This window comes from Conger conger, chromosome 16 (assembly GCF_963514075.1).
Source record: "Conger conger chromosome 16, fConCon1.1, whole genome shotgun sequence".
Lineage (NCBI taxonomy): Eukaryota > Metazoa > Chordata > Actinopteri > Anguilliformes > Congridae > Conger > Conger conger.
This window is the reverse complement of record NC_083775.1, coordinates 37459604-37482275: the sequence shown is the minus strand read 5'-3', so window position 1 is coordinate 37482275 and position 22672 is coordinate 37459604. Positions and strand designations below refer to the sequence as shown.

Genomic DNA, 22672 nt, shown 5'->3' with positions numbered 1-22672 from the left:
ATGGGCAGAAAGCTTCCCCTTAAACCCATCAGCGGTGTTAACCTGTTTTCATTCATTTTCCTTTATTAAGAAGTCTGTCAATGTTCTGAATCATCCATTGGTAGGTACGTAGCTATAAGCTAAACCAATGTCTTTTTTAGTCACATCACGTCGCAGCGATTAAATGAGATTTCATTTAGGAACTTGAGTTTTAATCACTGAGTACACTTAAAGAAAAAGGAAACACCACACTGTGCTTCAAGGTCTTTAAATTACAAAATCATCACTTTTAATATTTTGTTAAATGAATATTAAATTAGTGTGATTGCAGATATATACACAATTTAGCTAAATAAGGATAAAATGCGGATCATTTCGAAATACAAATAAAAGGAGTTATTAATAACCTAATAGGTTAATTGACGTGAAACCTGTTGGTACTGAGTATTTCATGAATTAATCATTGTATTGTTAATTTGGGAAAATTACGAGGCCAGTAATCAGTTAAAGAGGACGTTTTCTACCCCATCAATTTTAAGCTCAGCAGCCACCACTGGGCACAGCTACACTGCAATACAGACACAGATACACCACAGTACAGACACACATACACTGTGATACAGACACAGGTACACTGCGATACAGACACAGGTACACCGCAGTACAGACACACATACACTGTGATACAGACACAGGTACACTGCGATACAGACACAGGTACACAGCAGTACAGACACAGGTACAGTGCAATACAGACACAGGTACACTGCAATACAGGCACGGCTACACTCCAATACAGACACAGGTACACTGCAGTACAGACACAGCTACACTGCAATACAGACACAGGTACACTGCAGTACAGACACAGCTACACTGCAATACAGACAGAGGTACACAGCAGTACAGACACAGGTACAGTGCAATACAGACACAGGTACACTGCAATACAGGCACGGCTACACTCCAATACAGACACAGGTACACTGCAGTACAGACACAGCTACACTGCAATACAGACACAGGTACACTGCAGTACAGACACAGCTACACTGCAATACAGACAGAGGTACACTGCAGTACAGACATAGCTACACTGCAATACAGACACAGGTACACTGCAGTACAGACACAGGTGCACTGCTGTACAGACATTGCCACAGTGCAGTACAGATACACTGGGCTCCATGAATACACACAGCGCTGTGTGGCATAGAACAGTACAGCTCAGTCCTACGGCACTATAGGGAACGACAGACAGACAGACAGACAGGCAGACAGACAGACAGACAGCCTCACCGATGGATTTCTGTCGCAGCATCATACCGTGCTGCGGGGCGTGGCCTGATATGAACTGGCCGCGGTCGTAGCCCAGTCCAGGGCCAGACGAGACCGGGCCTCCCCCGGGCTGGTCAAAACTGGGCTGGAAAAGAGGAGAAAACCAATTTCACACCTGAACGTTTACATGCGCGCACACACACACACACACACACACACACACGCACACACACACAAACACACACACACACACACACACAAACATACACACACACAAACACACACACACACACACACGCACACATACACACACACGCACACACACAAACACACACGCACACACACAAACATACACGCACACAAACACACACACACACACACACACACACGCACTGCTTATTCATAAGGGTCTTGTGTCTTTAATTATTGAACACTTTGTTTTCATGTCAGAGAAAGAATAACATTCTTGGCGATATGTTTTTGGGTCAGGATTAGAAGGCAGAAGAACGTTACCTCATTGCTATACAAGCCCCTGGTCCGCTCCCTCTTCCCTCCGTGGCCGCGGGACCCACCTGGACCCTCGTTGGTGCTGATTGTCTGTTGAGCAGCTGCCAAAATCTCATCAAGTTTATCTGAGGGGGAGGGGGAGGGTAGCTCAATTTTATTACATTTTTGACGAGATTACAGCACGTACACTCTTGCCATGTTCACTCTTGCACACAGAGTAGTACAGTACCCTGAGCCAAACCGAACTCCATTTCACTGGTGGACTACAATCACCAAATACTGATTTCGACATAACTACATTACGCTATTACTATGGACACCCTCTAAAAATGAGCAGATTATGACATTTTTTACACAAATGAAAAAAATGTAATGCCAATGGATCCTGATCCTGATCCTGATCCTGTGTTGGTCATGTGTACACATGAGAGCTTTTCATACTTTTAACTCCTTCATTTTAAATCAATGTGAAAACAATCAAAACTGTTATGTCTAGAGCCAACGCACACAGGCAGCAGACAGGCAGCTGATCTAAGCCAATGATTTCATATGCCGAAGAGAAAATTTAAGCTAGTTAGCCCCTGAAACGAAAAAGAGGAGCTGAAGTGGGCTCCAGTACAAGCCTGGAAGAGCATCACCAGAGAAGATGCTCAGCACCAGGTGATGTCTATGGCCTGCAGTCATTGCATGCAAAGGGTATGAGACAAACATACTAATTACAGAACATTGCTGTGTCCCAAACATTACGGTGCCCTGAAATGGGTGGCTATGTTAATAAAAAGGGCAGTAATCTCTACATGGTGAAACCAAAGTGTAGAAAATAATAATCAATAAAACGCTGAGAATGTGCACTTTCAAGCCCATGTGAATTGTTTGATTACATATCAAAAATAGTTGAATACAGAGCCAAATCAAGAAAAAGTACGTCTTTCTCCCAAACATTATGGAGCTCACTGTATATACTACGCCCTACAAACATTGTTTCTGTCACGAAATTTAAGCCAAACCTGAAAGAGAGGGAGAGAATGGACAGAGAGGGAAGAGACTGAAATGGAGGACAGAGAAAGAGAGAAGAGAGCTAAAGAAGAGAGGAAGGGAAAGGCAGAGGAGAAGGGGGAAAGAGAGGGGGAGCTCTGTGCACAGTAGGACAGCTTGAGCAGCAGGCCCCGCTGTGGTCGGGTGGGAGTGCTTACTCAGGGCCATCTGATAGACTGTCCTCTTCTTCTCCGTGGCCTGCGAGGACTCGTACTCTGTGGAGCAGGAGAGAGACAGGGCAGTCAGCCGGCCGCACTCACAACACTAGTGTGGAAAGCCGCACAGAGCAGGGGCCGCTAATCACCTGATTTCTTCCTCCACGGAGTAGCAGCAGCTGAAACGAACAACAGAGAAGAGGTTTTATTTGGCGTCTCCCCCCCCTCTCACCGCCACCAGCACCAGTCATGATAACAGCAGATACTAAACTCTCCCGGGAGCAGTTACCAAAGTCATCACCGCCACTTTCACATGCTTTCCACCAGGGAAAAACAGACGGAGACAGACAGACAGACAGACAGACATTAAGGCTCTCTCCTTGACCACCTCTGACTTTTCAGAGAGAGAGGAGATAGATTAGTTTGTTAGAACACTGAACAGCCATTTTTTCTGGACTATGGGAGATTCAAGGCTCGTGTATTCTCTAATTTATTACGGTATTAAAGGCACTGGTGCAGCACTGCTTTTGAGGGACTACAGCAGGCTAACAGTTTTCAATGTGTGCGAACAGGTTGTTTGTAGGTGCGGTGGGGGTGGGTGGGGGTTAAGGGGCAGGGGTGGGCCAGACAGCATGGGGGGGGGGAGGGGGGGTAGAGCTTGGGGTAACTGGGCATGGAAGGCTAGCAGCCCTGATTACCCAGCAGAATTTGGGCCAGCACGCTTTCAAGAACGCAATGCTCCTCCGATAAAGAAAACATAATTTAGAGTGAAGCCGGTGTGATTATGTCGATAGCAGGTGCGGTTCCTCGGTTAATTCAGCTTTTAACGGCCCAGTGTGAGTAATGGGCGGTCCCAGCCATTCTTTTGGATGCCATGGCTAGTAGAAGAGGAGACCTTACAATGGCTGCCTTAGTCTCTGTCCTTCAAAGGCGTCTTCAGAGGTACGTAGGCAGCACCAGAACATAATGAGACTTTGGCGGCAGGAAGACGTCAAGAGTCAATGTAACGTGATGCGCGATTAAAAGCAATTTAGCTGCCTAGTTCATGGAAAGCTCACGGAGACTTAAAAACATGAAATACGTTATTTCAGCGTGTTCATTTAAATGTAGTGTTAACTACAACAAAATATCAAGCTCGCTGTATACTTGCGCTCGTGCACAAGCTCTTTTACAGTTCTATGCGAACCGCAGTTTTCAGCCGCCGTTAATTTAAGAGACGTAAGAAGCCTGAGGCTAATCACAAGGACTTGAGGGATATCCGACCTGGCAAAGGATACATGCATGCCGCCTTCAAAATCGTCCAAATCAAGGCAACTTAGTAGGCATAACTTTTTTTACCTTTCGAACGGGGCGCCACTCAATGCCTTCCTGCCGAAGAAGGCAGCGTTTTTACCGTTGGAGACGCAGCCTGAGAAAGAGGGGCGGGTGTTGCAGCCCATTCAACATTGATATTGAGTACCTTCGCTAACTAGGGTCCCACAAAATCTTTTTCATTTGGAGTGGTGCACCTTTAGATCATAGCTCAAAATCAGTTAGCTAGAGTCGCAAAAGCTGTGACCTGACAAATAACAATAGATCTATGGAAAAATTTGTGAGCTTATTATATATATTGTATTTCTTATTAACTTGACTAAAAAAAATAGTATTTTCACAATTCATGCTCAGAAATGAAGTGACAGTGAAGGTACATTTTTGTTCTTCAAGGATCAAATTTCCTAAATGTACCCTGAAAGTACAGTGATGTTCTCTTTGAGTACAAATTTGTACATTTTCCATACAAAAACAGTACAAATGAGTTATACATTGCTGGCTAGGGGTACAGTTTTATCCACCTATAAGGTACTGCCCCAGCGACAAGCATTTGTATCTTTCTAAGCAATTTTCATATCTTTATTAGAGTGTAGGATAGCACTTAGTGCAGCGTTACATTTTGTTTCAGAATACTATAAACATGCAGTTTCAAATTAATTGCGCGGCCCTTCAAATTAATCAAGAAATGTGGAAGCATCTTTAAGATTTGCCAAATTCCATACACATCATCAGATTTAGTGAATTTAGTCATTCCGGTCCTGTTCCACTCTACAGATGGAGGAATCCAGAGGGCCCAAAGGAACCCTTACACAGTGTGTGTGTGGGGGGGGGGGATATGGGACAGACAGCCGGGCTTACTCAAGGTTTATGGGGGACACTACAGGTTGTACATAGCCCCTCAATTGTCCAGCTTTGATGCAGTCAGTGCTGTATGCTCCCTCGTCTGTACAGTAGGTGGACTTCCTGTATTAGGTAGTATACATATGGAGGAGAACATATGTTTATGTTCCCTGCTGTAAAATCCAGCTATGCCAGCCTGTCAAGCTTGACAATTTAACTGGTCCAGCTGGTCATAAAGCTGGTCTAACTGAGTATGAGCTGGCCGACCAGCTACCAGCTGTTTCAAAACATAGCTTGAGCTTGGTTTTTTTTTCAGCGGGGTTCATATCGGTGATGAGTGAATTGCAGCATGGGCACTCACGCAGTCCGTCATTCCATCCGCAATGACAAGAAAAACGAGGCCCGCGGTTAACGTAAGCTGAAGAGAGTTTCACGTTGATTACTCAGCTGTTAATGACTCGACAGTCAGGCAGTAATATTGTAGCGTTAATGAGCTCTGGAGCTCTGGCAGAGAGAGTAACGCCTGGTGTTAAAGGCGCGGCTCTTTGGGAAGCGCGAGATTCGACAGTTCAGCCGCCGTGCCTCTGCTTCACCGTGAAGATCGAGGGTGATGTTTTTATTTAAATTAATTTTCTACCGAATCGCGTTGTGCGAGTCCCGCGAGAGAGGGAGGAGCTCTCCGTTACCAGGGACCGGGCCAGGGCTCTGTCTGCAGCCCCACGGCGACGCTCCTCAAAATACCTCCCCGCACCGCCTCCTTCTCCTCCTTTGCCTATTTTAAGAACATTCCGGCGCGGTTTAACTGGTGCCTTTTTAGAGGGGTTTTATTTCCTGCTTTTTCAGTTCCCGAACAGCTACAGAACGGTTTTTCCACGCTCGTTGACCGTACTGAGCATGTGCAAGCGTAACCGAGCCAACCGAAGGCTTGTCCCTAAGTGGTGTCCCTAACCACTGGAACCTCGGCCTGCCCCTCGCAGTGTTGCCACGGCAATGCTCAGCCCCTGGGTCCTTTGGCTGGGGGAGATGCAGCAGGGTCTGTAGTGAGATATATCAGGAGGGGCTGGATAAGGGGCAGTGGGGGAAGGTACAGGGGTAGGTGGGGGATTGTAATTTTGGGGTTACCTGCAGTGGGGGTGCTGGTAGTGACAGTGTGGAACCTCTGAAAGATACAGTGAAGCGCATTGAGAACTCCCATTCACCCTGACTTCCTGGTTTGGTTCACAAGTTCCTCTCCTCTGCAGCTCTACCAGAAACCCCCCCCCCCCCCCACCCCAATGTCTGTCCCTCTCTCCACACTTTCACCGTCCTCCCCCACCCCTGTCAACACATCCCCTACATTCATCCACTCTCCCTATGTTCCCTCTCTCCACCCAGCAACCACCCTCTCCCTCCTACCATCTCTCTCTCTCCCCCCACCACCCTCTCCCTCCTACCATCTCTCTCTCTCCCCCCACCACCCTCTCCTCCTGCCATCTCTCTCTCTCTCTCTCTCCCCCCACCACCCGCTCCTCCTACCATCTCTCTCTCTCTCCCCCCACCACCCTCTCCTCCTACCATCTCTCTCTCTCTCTCTCCCCCACCACCCTCTCCTCCTACCATCTCTCTCTCTCTCCCCCCCCCCACCGCCCCCTTTGATCCCCGCCCTGTTCCTGTCCCCGTACCCCCCCCCCCCCCGTGTCTCACCCATCTCCTCCAGCTCTGAGGTCATAGATTTGGACCGCAGGGCGATGGCAGGCGCAGCCAGCCGCTTACTCTGCTGAGGAACTGTCCGGAAACGAAACAGAGCACAGGAGGCTTCAGACTGAGAGAGGGCGTAAATGGTAAATGGTTGGCATTAATATAGCGCCTTTATCCAAAACACTGTACAATTTATGCTTCTCATTCACCAATTCATACACACACTCACACACCAACGGCGATTGGCTGCCGTGCAAGTCGCCGACCAGCTCGTCAGGAGCATTTGGGGGTTGGGTGTCTTGCTCAGGGACACTTTGACACAGCCCGGGCAGGGGATCGAACCGGCAATCCTCCGACTGCCAGACGACTGCTCTTACTGCCTGAGCCATGTCACCCCAGACGTGAAATCAGAGCTAACGAGTGTAAATTATCCAAATGCGCCTTCAACACTGCAAACGTTCACGGCTTAACAGGAAATATGTACTTTGAATGTTTTTAAACGAACATTCCATATTGTTTGCCACCAACGCCTGTTTAATAAAATAATATTTACGGTTGGAGCAGCAGCTACCCCAAAACTCTTTGAGTTTGGTCAACGCCCCCCCTTCAGCTAATATGGGAGGTTGAGGGGGCGGTATCTCTGATTTAAAATTAGCTGCCCGTTTTAGTTCTTAAAAAATGAGAAAGAGTAGTGGTGGATATCATTATGACAAATTTGCAGATTTGCTGACCAAATTTGCAGATTCCACTGCTGAAATCTCTGTTCAGAGATTGTCTTGGCCAGTCAATGAACAGAAGACTCAATCAGTTACACCCGGATCCGTTTTTATTAATATTGATTAATATAATATTATTAATATTTAGGACACAACGGAAGGTTCCTGCTCTTACTTTTCTTCCTGGAGCCCTCCTCCATGTCAGGGTTGCGTGTTACCATGACGACCTTGACCATGAGGCTGTTGCCCCCTTGCCTGATCATGTTGACCACCTGTCTGTGGCCCACCTTCACCACATTCTGTCCATTCACCTGAGACAGGGCGAGAGGAGAAGGCTTTCAGCCAGGCCCAAGGCCAAGGGAAGGCCACAGATCCACAGATTCAGCACAGAGCAGCACACAGTCAGCACACAGTCAGCACACAGTCAGCACAGAGTCAGCACAGAGTCAGCACACAGTCAGCACACAGTCAGCACACAGTCAGCACACAGTCAGCACACAGTAAGCACAGAGTCAGCACACAGTCAGCACACAGTCAGCACAGAGTCAATACACAGTCAGCACAGAGTCAATACAGAGCAGCACACAGTCAGCACACAGTCAGTACAGAGCAGCACAGAGCAGCACAGAGCAGCACAGAGTCAGCACAGAGCAGCACAGAGCAGCACACAGTCAGCACAGAGCAGCACAGAGCAGCACACCTCAATGAGGAAGTCTCCCATTCTCAGGCCGGCTCTCCAGGCCACGCCCCCTTCATCAACTGACTCAAGGTACTGCAGCGCAGGAAAGGCTGGGGTGGGAGTGAACTCTTCTATAGGGGTCTGAGCTAGAGAGAGAGAGAGAGAGAGAGAGAGAGAGAGGGAAGAGAGGGAGGGGGCAGAAACAGAAAGAAACACAGAGAGAAGGAGGGGAGGTAAAAGGTGGGGAACATCATTAGAAAGTAAAGCAGGGTGGGGGACCGTGGCTGTATCCCAACAGGCAGACAATGCACCCTCCTTTCCTCCACCGCAACCTCCTCCCTGTCCCAGAAACCCCTCCCTGTGCCCTCCCTCCCTCCCTCCCCTGTCCCAAACTCGGCAGCTTCGTCAGCTTCAAACTGTCTTTCACATTTCAGGGTGACTTCATCGTGCTTGCGCCCACATAGAGACATTGAAAGCCCATCCCACAGAATCTGAGAATTTGGCACTATCCCAACTTTTGAAAGCAGAGATGGCAGATAACTTGAAGTCCAATTATACAACATAATTAGCTCCAGTAAATTTGTGTGTCCTTTGAATTTGTGTCGTTATTATCACCCGGAGAGTCCTACCTGAAGCCTAGATTGCTTATGAAGGATGTCAAAAAAAAGTACCTGCACAACAGCTATGCCCATCTTTGGAGGCTTCAGAAGGTATTCCTTTTTGCACACTTTATTGAGTTGTAGATTTGATTTTGGCCTTTTTTTTTTCATCTATCTACACTCAATAACCCATAATGACAAAGTGAAAACATGTTTTTAGAAATTTTACATAAGTATTCAGACCCTTTGCTTGTAGCACTCCAAATTGCAGTCAGGTGCATCCTGTTTGCTTTAAGTATCCTTGTGATGTGTCTAGAACATGATTGGAGACTACATGTGGAGAATTGAATTGATTGGCCATAATTTGGCACGCACCTGTGTATATAAGGTCCCTGTCAAGGTCGTGGACAGACGTATCAATGGCAGACTCAGGGACACAGTAAAATGGCAGGCTTTAATGAAGGTCATGGAACAGCAAACAGGGCAATGAAGGAATAACCAGAGTTCTGAGTAAAGTCCAGGCAACAGGTCAGGATCCAAGCAAACAGGGGTACAGGGTGTGGAATTTTTAAAGAGTTAAACGTATTCCTCCGTACGATTGTCAGTAGAAAAATAAATGCAGGTGCGTCTTTGTTTCAAATGGGTCGTTTAATATAGTAGAGGAACTAGTGGGTCTGTTCCTCAAGTACAGATTAACAAGAATCAACAACTGAGGGAGAATGTCAACACGTATACCCTGTTCCTCAGTGGAAACAGTGGGCCAAATTGCCATTTCCATGAATGAAAACACATCACAGGAAGTGGGGAGAGGTGTAATTAGATCTTGTGGGGGGTGAGACAAGGTGTTAGGAAGTGGGCTGAGGGAGGGGGTAGAGGATATAGCAGAGGTACTGATCAAATCAGTACATTTCGTAGGGTTGGGGGCTAGATAGGGTTGTAGATTGACCAACCACAAGGTGAGATACTTCAGGGGGGGTTAGCTGTACTGGACTTGCCTCCCATGTTTTCCAACACAGGGTACAGGGGATCAGGCAGGCGGACGTTGGAGCCGGGGTATCCAAAACACAGGAGCAGGAGTACGGCAAATATGGGGAAAGGTTCCTGGAGGATGGTTGGGGGCTGACAAGGAGGTCCAGGGTGAGCGAGGGTCGGATCCGGGGTTGGGCAGAGGAGCAGGCAGGTGGAAGGAGGGGAAACAAAAAAACAAGCAGGGCAAAAGGACAGGCAGGTAACCGGGAAATGGAGGCTAGAACTACAGGGAGCGAGCATACAAGCAAGAAAACCAAACAAACTAGCACAGAGGACTGAAACAGGCAGGCTTATAAGCCCCTCAAACGAAGACACAACGAGAAGCAGGTGAGGATTGAGAGAGAAGAGATACATATACGGTGTGGGGGTGGAGACACGTAACGAGGAGAAAGAGAAGACATGAAATGGAGCATGTCCACAGAAAATGGAGAAACAATGAAAAATGGCACGGAATGTGCCAGTCCCACAATTCGCACTGCATGTCAGGACAAAATCCAAGCCATGAAGTCCACGGAACTCTCTGTAGATGTCCACAGTACAATTGTGGTGAGGCATAGATCAGGGCATGGGTATGAAACCATTTTTAAAGCTTTGAGTTTGAACCACCAGGACTCTTCCTGAGTAAATGGGCAAGACCCTTCTTGGTCAAGGAGGTGGCCAAAACCCAAAAGTCACTCAAAGGGTGTGTGTCCACTACGCTTCGTATCTGGCAGAAAAAGCGCTGGCAGAGGGGGGGACAATGCACCTGAAAAAAACTCTTTGGTGCACTGAGAAAAAAAGTGGTGTGTGTGGGTTATGTATCTATGACAACATCTCACATAAACATTCGTATAACGGATACCGTCCGTCTGTTGTGGAAGATATCGGTCGTTGTTGTTCATTTTACTTACTTAACATTTTTGACATGAGTTCAACAAACCGAAGGATACTCTGACACAGCGAAAACAAGCTTCTCCTCCATATTCTTGCCGTCGTATTGGAAACTACTTTACGAAGCTGTTGTTAGGGTAACATTTAGGGTCGTTAGGGTGTTTTTAAGTCCCGCCCCATCTAAGCGGTGATTGGTTGGATCATGGGAAGTGACATTGACGAGCGCCCAAAGTGGCCACACAAAGAAGGCGGAGCACTCTGAAAAAAGACACCAGCTGCAGCACTTTGGCGAAAGCGGCTACATGCGCTCTCTCCCCACGGAAAACAACTGAAAAAAGTCTCGTAAAAAGCAGCATAGTGGAAACAGGCCCTAACAGAGCTTCGGAAAGGCCTCTGCAGAGATGGGGGAACCTGCCGGAAGGACAACCATCTTAGCAGCACCCCATCAATCAGGCTGTTATGGCAGAGTGGCTAGACAGAAGCCACTCTTGAGTTTGGAGTTTGCCAAACGGCACTTAAAAGGACTCTGAGAGGATGAGGAAAAAGATTCTCTCTTCTGATGAGACACAAATGTAATTCTTTGGGCAGAACTCCAAGCACTATGTCTGGCGAACACCAGGCACTGCTCATCACCTGGCTAATACCATCCCTACAGTGAAGCATGGTGGTGGCAGCATCATGCTATGGGGTTGCTTCTCAGTGGCAGGGACAGGGAGACTGGTCAGAATTGAAGGAAGGATGAACGCAGTCAAATACGGAGATGCCCTTGAAGAGAACCTGCAATAGAGTGCACATGACCTCAGACTGGGGTGATGGTTCACCTTTCAGCACGACAAGGACCTGAAGCATACAGCCAAGACAACGCTGGAGTGGCAGTCTGACTGTCCTTAAGTGGCCCAGCCAAAGCCCAGACTTAAACCCTGTAGTGTATCTGTGGAGAGACCTGAAGATGGCAGTTCACAGACGCCTCCCTTGTAGAGATTGACACAAGAAGACTCGAAGCCAAAGGGTCTTCTACAAAGTGCTGAATTAAGGGTCTGAATACTTTTATAAATAAGAGATGTTAACATGTTTTCACTTTCCCATTATGGGTTACTGAGTGTAGATTCATGGGCAGAAATGGCAATTTTATCCATCTAAAATCAAATCTACAAAACAAAAAAAGTATACAGAAAGTGAAGGGGTCTGAATCCTCTCTGAAGCCACTGTATTTCTACAGAAGTATATATAAACAGATATCAGAAAAAAATGCAAGTGGTGAATAGCAGTACTGACCTTTAGCTCCTCGGAGCACAAAGCCAAACCCCTCGTTGTCTTTCTTCTGCAGAAGAACGGTCTTCTCCTTGATGATGTAGTCACTGTCAGAGAGAAAGAGAGGCTGTCAGAGCCACACATAGGTAGTATGAATCACTTCTGCGGACATGAAACTCGTCAGGAACATTGCGGAACATTCTCACAACATCTGCCTGTGTGATTAGTCACTTCATGTCAACACTGTGCCTCCAAAAAGTAATTGGACACATGTATCCTTCAAAACAAATTCTGTCAAATCCCACAAGTGTCACATGCACTTTCAAGTGGCAACCCATGTTGGTAATAATTTTGTCGGCAATAACGGCAATATTACTTCAGATCTACAGTGAAGTGCATAAATATTGGGACAGAGACACAGTGTTGTTTTGGTTCAGTGCTACAGCACATTGGAAATAAAACTGGACATAAAAAGTGGATATAATGTTGAAAGGGCAGACTGTCAGCTTCAATTTGAGGGTATTTACATGCACATCCATGGAGGAATTACATATATATGGCCAGGTGTGTGTCTTTTAATCATTAGTTAATGCACAAGAGAACACACTAACGAAAGGTCTAGTTAGTTCATTCTAGGTGTGGAATTTGCATTTGAAGCATGTTCCTGCTAACATGAGGACCAAATAAGTGTCAATGCTAGAGAAGCTGACCGTCATGAGGCTGAAAGGGGACAATAAACTGATCAGAGACATCGGCAGAACATTGGGTGTGTCTAAATCAAATGTTTGCTGCGTTGTTCGGAAAACAAGAAAGGACTGATGACCATGGAAGTCCACTGTAGTGGATGACTGAGGAATACCATCCATCCATTATCTGAACCCGCTTATCCTGAACAGGGTCGCCGGGGGGCTGGAGCCTATTCACATACATTGGGCGAAAGGCAGGAATACACCCTGGACAGGTCGCCAGTCCATCGCAGGGCACACACACAATTCACTCACACACTCATACCCACGGGCAATTTAGACTCTCCAATCAGCCTAACCTGCATGTCTTTGGACTGTGGGAAGAAACCGGAGTACCCAGAGGAAACCCACGCAGACACAACGAGAACATGCAAACTCCACACAGAGAGGCCCCGGCCGACGGGGATTCAAACCCAGGACCTCCTTGCTGTGACGCGGCAGTGCTACCCACTGCACCATCTGTGCCGCCCAGGTCTATTTATTTGTACGTAAATTCAAATATAGAATTAAATTGCCATCTTTGTATTTCATTTTCATCAGAATTTTGCCTGCGATATGCTTCCATACATTATATCACCGTGAATCGCATATAAAAAAGTTGTGAAATCTAGAAAATTCCTCATATCTCAGCAAACCTATCTGGATAGATAGACAGTATTCCGGATAAGTAGAACCATGCTATCATGTCATTTTTGGTAAACTGTGCATTTTTTTGTTAGCACATATTTGAACCCAAGACCTCCTTGCTGTGAGGCAGCAGTGCTGCCCCTGAGGAATACTCAACTGTGAAATAAAAACCCTCATCAGCTGTCAAACAGATGAAGAACACTCGCCAGGATGAAGGCAAAGATGACCATAAAGAAAAGACTGCCAGCATTAGAGGGTTCACAGCAAGATGAAAACCAATCTCAATAACAGAATGGCCAGGTTTTAAAATTGAAAAGAGTACATTAAAAAAATGTTAACCTGTATGAAAGTGATGGATAGACAAAAGTGTGGCGAAAGAAAGGGACTGCCCATGATCCAAAGCACCCGACTGTGAAACACGGAGGTGGGGGTGTCGTGGCTTAGGCACGTAGGGCAGCCACTGGAACTGCCTCACTTGTCGTTATTGATGAACTGACTTCTGACGGCTGCAGCAGGATGAATTCTGAAGCGTACGGAAACATCTCATCAGCTCAAATCCAACCAAGAACCTCAAAACTCACTGGACAGCAGGACAATGAGCCCAAGTTTTTCAGGTTTGTGAAAAAAAAAAAAAGTTTGTGACCGGCCAAGTCAATCACCCTTCCTGAATCCAACTGAACATAGATTTTCCTTGTTGAAGACAAGTCTGAAGACAAATGCACCCCAGAAACATCCAGGCACTGAACACTGGTGTGGCCAGCGATGCTTCCTCACACAGGAGAGCAGACACATACGTTCTTCTCTCCTCAAAAGCAAATGGCTTCTTATTACATTGCAGGCCAGGCTCACACTGACATGGTTTGGAGGAAGGCTCTTCAAGTGTGGCTCCATGGACAAACTTGTGGCCCGCAATGGGGCAGCTTCCGTCAGCAGGGAGTACAGAGTCTCATGCTCACTAGCGCCCCCTGCTGGTCAATCAAACAGACCCAAGCATGTGAGTCGCTCTGGGCCCTGAGGGGCTGCTGGTCATAGCGGGCACCAGCACGGTCAGGATCCGATGGAGCACCACGGTGTGTAGTCCTAAAACCCAGAAGAGATTTAGCACTTTTTGGGCCATGGGTTCTTAAAGAGAGTTTCACTTCCTGTTCTGAGTTAAATTACATCAGAGTTCATATCACAAGCATGAGCTTCGAAGCTGTACAGTAAGTCGCTAACAAGGTGATATATTTCACTACAACGGTAATGTTGCCCGGTATGAAACCTGAGTGCTGGCAGCTGAAATATGACCGCTGTTGTGGTTTAGCAAGTTGTTAGCAAGTTGTTAGCCTTGCTCAAGGGCCCAATTGCTACATATATCTCATCGTGGCTACACCGGAACCTGAACCACCAACCTTCCAGGTCCCAGTCCTGTACCAAAGTCACCACTTGCAAAGTCACCAAGTCAACAAGATTTTTAAATGAACAAGGAAACCAGTGATGCACATGACGACTAATTACATTACATTATATTATATTATTACATTATTGGCATTTGGCAGACACTCTTAACCAGAGCGACATACAGTTGATTAGACTAAGCAGGAGACAATCCCCTGGATCAATGCAGGGTTAAGGGCCTTGCTCAAGGGCCCAACAGCTGTGCGGATCTTATTGTGGCTACACCGGGATTCGAACCACCGACCTTGCGGGTCCCAGTCATACACCTTAACCACTACGCTACAGGCCGCCCATAATTCTTCCTGATCGCGACAGCAGTGTTACAGCAGTATCTCTTCAGTTCACTCTGCATCACGCCGCGTTCATTGAACAGATGCTATTATCCACAGTGAATTACAACGTCAGCTCAGAGTTTAGGGCCACGGGATCTGCCTGCACCAGGTCAGATATCTGCATACAGTATGATCACCTTTGACGCTATAATGGATTCATGAGCATTTGTAAGCATTCGCAGGCACACACTGCTGGTGTCAAAGGTAACAGTACGTCATGCACAATTGTACAATCAGGCAAAGATGAGTGGCAGTTGTAATACATGGCTATAAACTCCTGCAAACTGGTGTTTAGTGTAGTATCGCTCATATTGTTGAGGCATACTGTGCATGTACAAGCAGCAAGTAATTGTCCAACGTGTTATCCAACAGTACGTGCCTGGTGATTGGTTATTGCACCTTTAATGGTCGCCCCTGATTGGCCAGAGGTAACTCAATGTCACTCTGAGCGAGGGCAGATGGAGTCCTAGCGGAGTAGCCCGTGTGTTCCAACTGTTGTCATGTTCAAGCACTGATCATTCGCTTCTGACAGAGCGTGAGGGATTGTGAATGCTGAACGCATTCTCACAGACAGTCATGAACGCCATGTGCTTTGACGTGGCACTTCTCAAGGTGCAATACAGGCCAACAAAAACACAAAAGTTAAAAAAAATAAATCCACAAAAAGGAAAAACCCTTAAAATTATGAAATTCCCATGGATTTCCAAATGAAAACTGGAGAAGAGCACAAACCATGTTTTCATACCTAACCCCCCCCCCCCCCCCCCCCCCCTTCAGGCATTGAAATTCCATGCCAATTCCCATTAGGAAGTGTGACTAAGTACATATCTGTGGTAAAGGGGTAGAAGGATGATCGGTACTACAATATAGCATCGGGAACTGTTTGTCTGGTCACCTTGTCTTTCAGCCAGTCAGCGCGGCAGTGAATGAATCTCAGTGCCAATCACACAGCCAGTGTGGTGTCAGCTTGTGTACTGTAGCAAACAGTCAGTTACCACGGAGAGGCGTTTACACGCTGTCTTGGCTGTGACATATTGCACAAACACATCGCTAATATGCCCGTAATCCGGATCAATCTATCTATCTATCCATCTAGAACACTTTATTAGGTAGACCTGTACACCAGCTCATTAATGCAAACATCTCATCAGTCTGTATGTCCTACAGCAGAAACTGAAGCATGTGTGGCAGGCTCAAGCCTTTACACAAAAACAAAAACGTCCAGTGAGCGGCAGTTCTGTGAGTGAGAAAGACTTGCTAATGAGAGAGGTCAGGGGAGAATGGCCAGACTGGTTCAATCTGACAGGAAGGTGACAGTAACTCAAATAACCAAGTGTTACAACAGTGGTATGCATACTCACACACTTACTCACACCCATACTCGCACACATACTGAAAAGCTTACTCATATGCTTACACACTTACTCACAGCCATACTCACATGCATGTTCACACGCTTACTCACACACATACACACACTCACATGCGTATTCACACACTTACTCACACACACTCAGTCACTTCATTTGAGTATAAGGCAAAGCCTTACCATAAAATTACATGAAGCTGAAACTGAAGCTTTTACCCAAAGTGACTTACAGTTGATTAGACTAAGCAGGGGCCAATCCCCCCTGGGGAAATGCGGGGTTAAGGGCCTTGCACAACCTTCTGGGTCCCATACCTTAACCACTAGGCTACGGGCTGCCCCTGTGATAATCTCCGTGGCCTTGCACACGCACATGCTCTGAAACAGTGGCTGAGCACAGCTGTGTCAGTGTGTACTTCTTTCTTGCACAGCTGATGTAAAACGGACCCAATTTAGCGCCACCCGCGTCCCCCCCCAACCCCACCCCTGTGTCTGACGGTGCAACACGGCAGCCTCTTACTCTGCCTGCAGCATGGCTGTTTATATCTATTTATAACGCCCATACAGATATACACCGTGCATACACTGTGCATGCCTGCTCACATAACCAGCAGGCCCCCACACAACAGCAGGGAAACCACAGCCACAATCGTTTAAGAGCCACCGCACCTTCTGTCCCATTCACTTTTAGTAATGACCGACAGAACACGCACACATGCACACACACACACTCACAAGCACAGGCGCACACACACTCACACCTGCACCCGCGCACACACACATGCTCAGACGCCCACACCTGCACTAGCGCACGCACACACTCACACACACATGCACACAAGTACAACAGCACACACATGCACAAGCACACATACACACACACACACAAGCAAATACACACACAAGCATGAGCGCGCACACATGCACACACTCACAAATGCACAAGCACATACATGACAAGCGCAGCACACACACACTCGCTGGCACAAACATGCACACATTCACACGCAAGCATGTATACAAGCACACACATGCACATATGTACAAGCATATAGACGCACACACAAGCATACAGAAACAGGCACGCACACGCACACATTCACACATGCACAAGCACATGCATGCACATATGTACAAGCACATACATGCACAGACACACACACACACACACACACGCACAGACACACAAACACAAGACCTAGAAAACAGAATCAGCAAACCTCAGATTCCCCTAACCAAATGCTTTGTGACGGCTGACATTACATGCTGATGCACACAAACAAATTACCACGCATCCCCTCCGTCTGTGCGTCTTTCTATCCGTCCGTTTGTCAGTCTGCGTCCGCTCCGCTCCCCCTTTCCCTCCCTCTTTCCCTCCCTCTTTCTCTCCCTCCGCAGAGAAGAAAAACAACCGCTACCTGTAAATGAACCACACGCTTCTGTTCCTGGGGCCCAGGGACGGCCACGAAGAAGAGAGGGAGAGAGAGAGAGAGAGATCCTCCTCTCCGCTTCCCCCCATCGCCATTTCCCCCCCACCTCCTCCTCCTCCTCCTCCTCCTCCTCCTCGTCTTCCAGCGAGCGAACGGGCAGGGAGAGCCGCGAGAGACCAGGAGAGGAGGAGGAGAGAGAGAGAGCGAGAGAGCACGGGCCTGGCTCTCCCAGCCCCTTCATATTTGAGAGAGAGGGAGAGAGAGAGAGAGAGAGAGGGACAGAGGGAGAGAGAGGGAGAGAGGAGAGAGAGGAGATTGAGGGAGAGAGAGAGGGAGAGAGATATGGTGCGCTCTAACTGCGACAGCGAGAGAGAGAAAAGGAGGGAGCGTTTGAGCAAGCAAGGAGGGGGGTGGAAAGAGGTTTAACATAAAAAAACGGAGCAAGAATATGATGTAATTTTGACAGTGTAGGACTGGGGGGGGGGGGTGGCCTGGGGTGATAGGGTTTATTCGCAAACGGTCTAATAACCTGACACCCACACAGAATATAAACAGCCGGTCTTCCACCCCCACACACCCACACTTACGCATGTACACACACACACACAAGCAGACCCAGGCACACACACCTACATACACACACGAACACAAACAAACCCACGCACAAAATCCCCTTGGATGAAAAAAGCGAGCCGGTGCACTGCATTGGCTGGAAACCGCAATGCTGGCTGTTTAATACTGCAACCAGGGCTGTCTGCAACACAGCACAACGTCAGGTGAGTGAGTGACTGAGTGTCTCTGCCTGTCACCACTCTCCCATTCATAAAAACCAGCGCATTCCAAATGAGCCGAGCCCCCCTGTTCCGTTTGGAACGCTCCGGCAACTCGATGTGACCTGATGTGAGATGGAACGCGCCACTTGTCTGTAGGGGGGTGACCAGCCTATGAAATTCATTACCAAAAAGAAACAAATGTTGACATTGGTATATACAATAGAGATGATTATCAAAGAAGGGTGATCAGCGATGGTGAGAAAACAGAAGTACATCTTAATATTACAGAGGCTAGGATGAGACCTGTTATAGACAGTATTATAGAAATACTGTCACAATGTAATGGCCACAGTGTACATGTGACTAAAGGGAAGGACACAGACAAATGTCAGTACGTTCAAAGGACAAAAATCTGAATATAACATACTGTAACATATATTTTAAGAAATATGTAAACAGTATTGTCTCATGGTTATGGGATAAAGGATGTATACTGAAATCAATATATCATGATACTATAAAGGTCCTGTACCACAATAAATAGGCAAAAGAATAGTGACAGCTGCAATAGAATAACCATAAATGACACATCTTCAAGAAAGCTAATATTTCACATTTAGAAATAATATATCAAACTCTTGTTTGATAATTCAGTCATTGGCTCTTTTCACTGTATCAGCCTAATTTGAACTACCCTTCCCCCAATGCTAAGATCTGAACTCCCCTTCCTCACTGCTACCATCTGTCTGAACTCCCCTTCCCTCACTGCTACAATCTGAACTCCCCTTCCCTCACTGCTACAATCTGAACTCCCCTTCCCTCACTGCTACAATCTGAACTCCCCTTCCATCACTGCTACTATCTGAACTCCCCTTTCCTCACTGCTACTGTCTGTCTGAACTCCCCTTCCCTCACTGCTACAATCTGAACTCCCCTTCCATCACTGCTACTATCTGAACTCCCCTTCCCTCACTGCTACAATCTGAACTCCCCTTCCATCACTGCTACTATCTGAACTCCCCTTTCCTCACTGCTACTATCTGAACTCTCCTTCCCTCACTGCTACTATCTGTCTGAACTCCCCTTCCCTCACTGCTAGTGTCTGAACTCCCCTTCCCTCACTGCTAGTGTCTGAACTCCCCTTCCCTCACTGCTAGTGTCTGTCTGAACTCCCCTTCCCTCACTGCTACCATCTGAACTCCCCATCCCTCACTGCTACAATCTGAACTCCCCTTCCCTCACTGCTACTATCTGAACTCCCCTTTCCTCACTGCTAGTGTCTGAACTCCCCTTCCCTCACTGCTACTATCTGAACTCCCCTTTCCTCACTGCTAGTGTCTGAACTCCCCTTCCCTCACTGCTACTATCTGAACTCCCCTTCCCTCACTGCTACCATCTGAACTCCCCTTCCCTCACTGCTACTATCTGTCTGAACTCCCCTTCCCTCACTGCTACTGCTACCCTTCCCTTATTTGCATAAATAGTCAAGGTGAATCCTTCTCTTCTGATTCTTCCTATCTGAATCCATCTCTGCTGACTCCTCCTCTCTCTGAATCCCTTTCTTCTGATTCCACCATTCTGAATCTCTCTGTTCTGACTCCTCCTCTCTGAATCTCTCTGTTCTGACTCCTCCTCTCTGAATCTCTCTGTTCTGATTCATCCTCTCTGAATCCCTCCCTTCCCATTTCCACTGTTCAGGCACACGCACTCGTAGCCCGTATTGTCCGTAAACAAAGCGGACAGAAAGAATGAATGAAAGAATGGGAGAGGGGGAGAGGGAAGTAGGAGGCATTGACGCAGCTACGCAGAAAGAGGGAGAGAGAACGCAGGGATGAGGTCAACACAGAGAGAGAGGGAGAGAGAAAGAAGCACTCACATCATTTCTGTAAATTCTTGCTTTCCTGTGTGTCAGTGTTTCCTTCTGTCAGCTCTCTTTCTTCCTCCCTCTCTCCCTCCCTCTCTCTCTGTCACTCTCTATCTCTTTCTCCCTCCCTCTCTCTCCCTCTCTCTGTCACTCTCTCTGTCTTTTTCCCTCCCTTTCCCTGTCTCTCTCTCTCCCTCTCTCTCTCTCTCTCTCTCTCTCTGTCTCTTTCTCATGGTGCTACCTTTTCCACTTATTGCTGTTCATGCAGCATCTGAACTCCGACTGTCATACTGTCCCTTCCCTGCATATGTGTGCACGTATGTGTGTGTCTGCGTGTGCATATGTGTGCACGTATGTGTGTGTGTGTGCGTGTGCATATGTGTGCACGTATGTGTGTATGCGTGTGAGTGTGCATATGTGTGCACGTATGTGTGTATGTGCGTATGCATATGTGTGCACGTATGTGTGTGTGCGTGTGCATATGTGTGCACGTATGTGTGTGTCTGCGTGTGCATATGTGTGCACGTATGTGTGTGTCTGCGTGTGCATATGTGTGCACGTATGTGTGTGTGCATATGTGTGCACGTATGTCTGTGCATGTGAGTGTGCATATGTGTGCACGTATGTCTGTGCGTGTGAGTGTGCATATGTGTGCACGTATGTTTGTGTGTGTGAGTGTGCATGTGTGCACGTATGTGTGTGTGCGCGTGTGAGTGAGTGTGCATATGTGTGCACATATGTGTGTGTGCATGTGAGTGTGCATATGTGTGCACGTATGTGTGTGTGCGTGTGAGTGTGCATGTGTGCACGTGTGTGCGTGTGAGTGTGCATATGTGTGCACATATGTGTGTGTGTGCATGTGAGTGTGCATATGTGTGCACGTATGTGTGTGTGTGCGTGTGAGTGTGCATGTGTGCACGTATGTGTGTGTGCATGTCAGTGTGCATATGTGTGCACGTATGTGTGTGTGTGCGTGTGAGTGTGCATGTGTGCACGTATGTGTGTGTGCATGTCAGTGTGCATATGTGTGCACGTATGTGTGTGTGCGTGTGCATGCGTGGCTGTGTGTGTCTGTGAGAGAGATTGATTGATAGAGAGAGAACAGCTCCTGCCTCCTATACATTGTGAAGAGAGGATGAGTACGTCCTGCTCCTTATTCCCACAGATGGTTGTACCACAAATTCTGCCATGTGTCCCGGGGGGGGGGGGGGGGGGGTCAAACTCGGTCACTCAGCACTGAGGGGTACCAAGGCACCTCCCAACCAGTTTTTATTAGCCCCTTAACCAAACTTCTGGTACTTTGTTATTCAGCTAAAAAACAAATACAACATTTCCAACATACAGTAGCTTGTAATTACCGCATTAATATTCTTTCGACCAAAAAGATTGAGCAGTTGCCGGCATCTGGTGGCTGTCAGAAAGACGGCTGCTCCTTTAAGAAGCAGAGGAATGTCTCCAAAGTTAAAGCTGAGGTTGGCGATTTTCTTTGGTAATATTTGGTTAAATTCTCTTCACATTCCGACAGCTAGCAATAAACCAACTGCTCGGGGGGGGGGAAAAAAATCTGATATCTGTGACTGTCCCAGGACAGATTTTCAGGGACTTCCGCTTTTCATCCAACAAGGGCAGCTCTCAGCCAGGAGCCGGCCTTACCTGCCGATGAAAATTGTGGCACACGTCCCCGAGAGTCTGACTGGAGAGGAGCGGGTGGGCTTTTTGCCGCTGTATACATTCAAAATATTTCTTCTTCTGCCCAGATTCTGCTCGTGCCAAAAGATCGCCTACCCCAGCTTTAAGTGAAAACAACATCCATGTTCTGCAATGGCCATCTTAGTCTCTAGAGTTAAATGCAATCAAAAACCAGTGGTCTGAACTGAAGAGGGCAGTCTGTAAGCACAAACCCAAGGATTTCTTGAAAAGTTCTACATGGAGGAATGGCCTCCAAATGTGTTCTCTAACATTATCACCAATTATAGGAGAAGGCACACGGCTATCATATTTGCCAGGCGTGGTTGCACAAAGTATTAAACCAGGGGTGCCAATAATTGTGAACTTTTTTGAGGGGGGGGGAATTTAAGACTTGATTCCATTGGATCATTAATAAAGCATACTAGTTTACACATATTGGTGAATAACATAAATATCTATAACAGTATTTCTTTTCTTTTTTT

General features: G+C 47.2%; 1 protein-coding gene across 1 annotated transcript in view; it reads right to left on the bottom strand.

Moving 5' to 3' along the window:
• The window catches only part of shank1 (SH3 and multiple ankyrin repeat domains 1), an 88799-nt gene that overhangs the window by 20671 nt on the left and 45456 nt on the right, over nt 1-22672 (bottom strand). Inside the window, 8 exon segments of the mRNA XM_061224038.1 lie at nt 1279-1402; nt 1771-1889; nt 2958-3014; nt 3104-3133; nt 6789-6869; nt 7674-7809; nt 8199-8323; nt 11951-12033. Coding sequence (XP_061080022.1) covers nt 1279-1402; nt 1771-1889; nt 2958-3014; nt 3104-3133; nt 6789-6869; nt 7674-7809; nt 8199-8323; nt 11951-12033 — 755 coding nt within the window.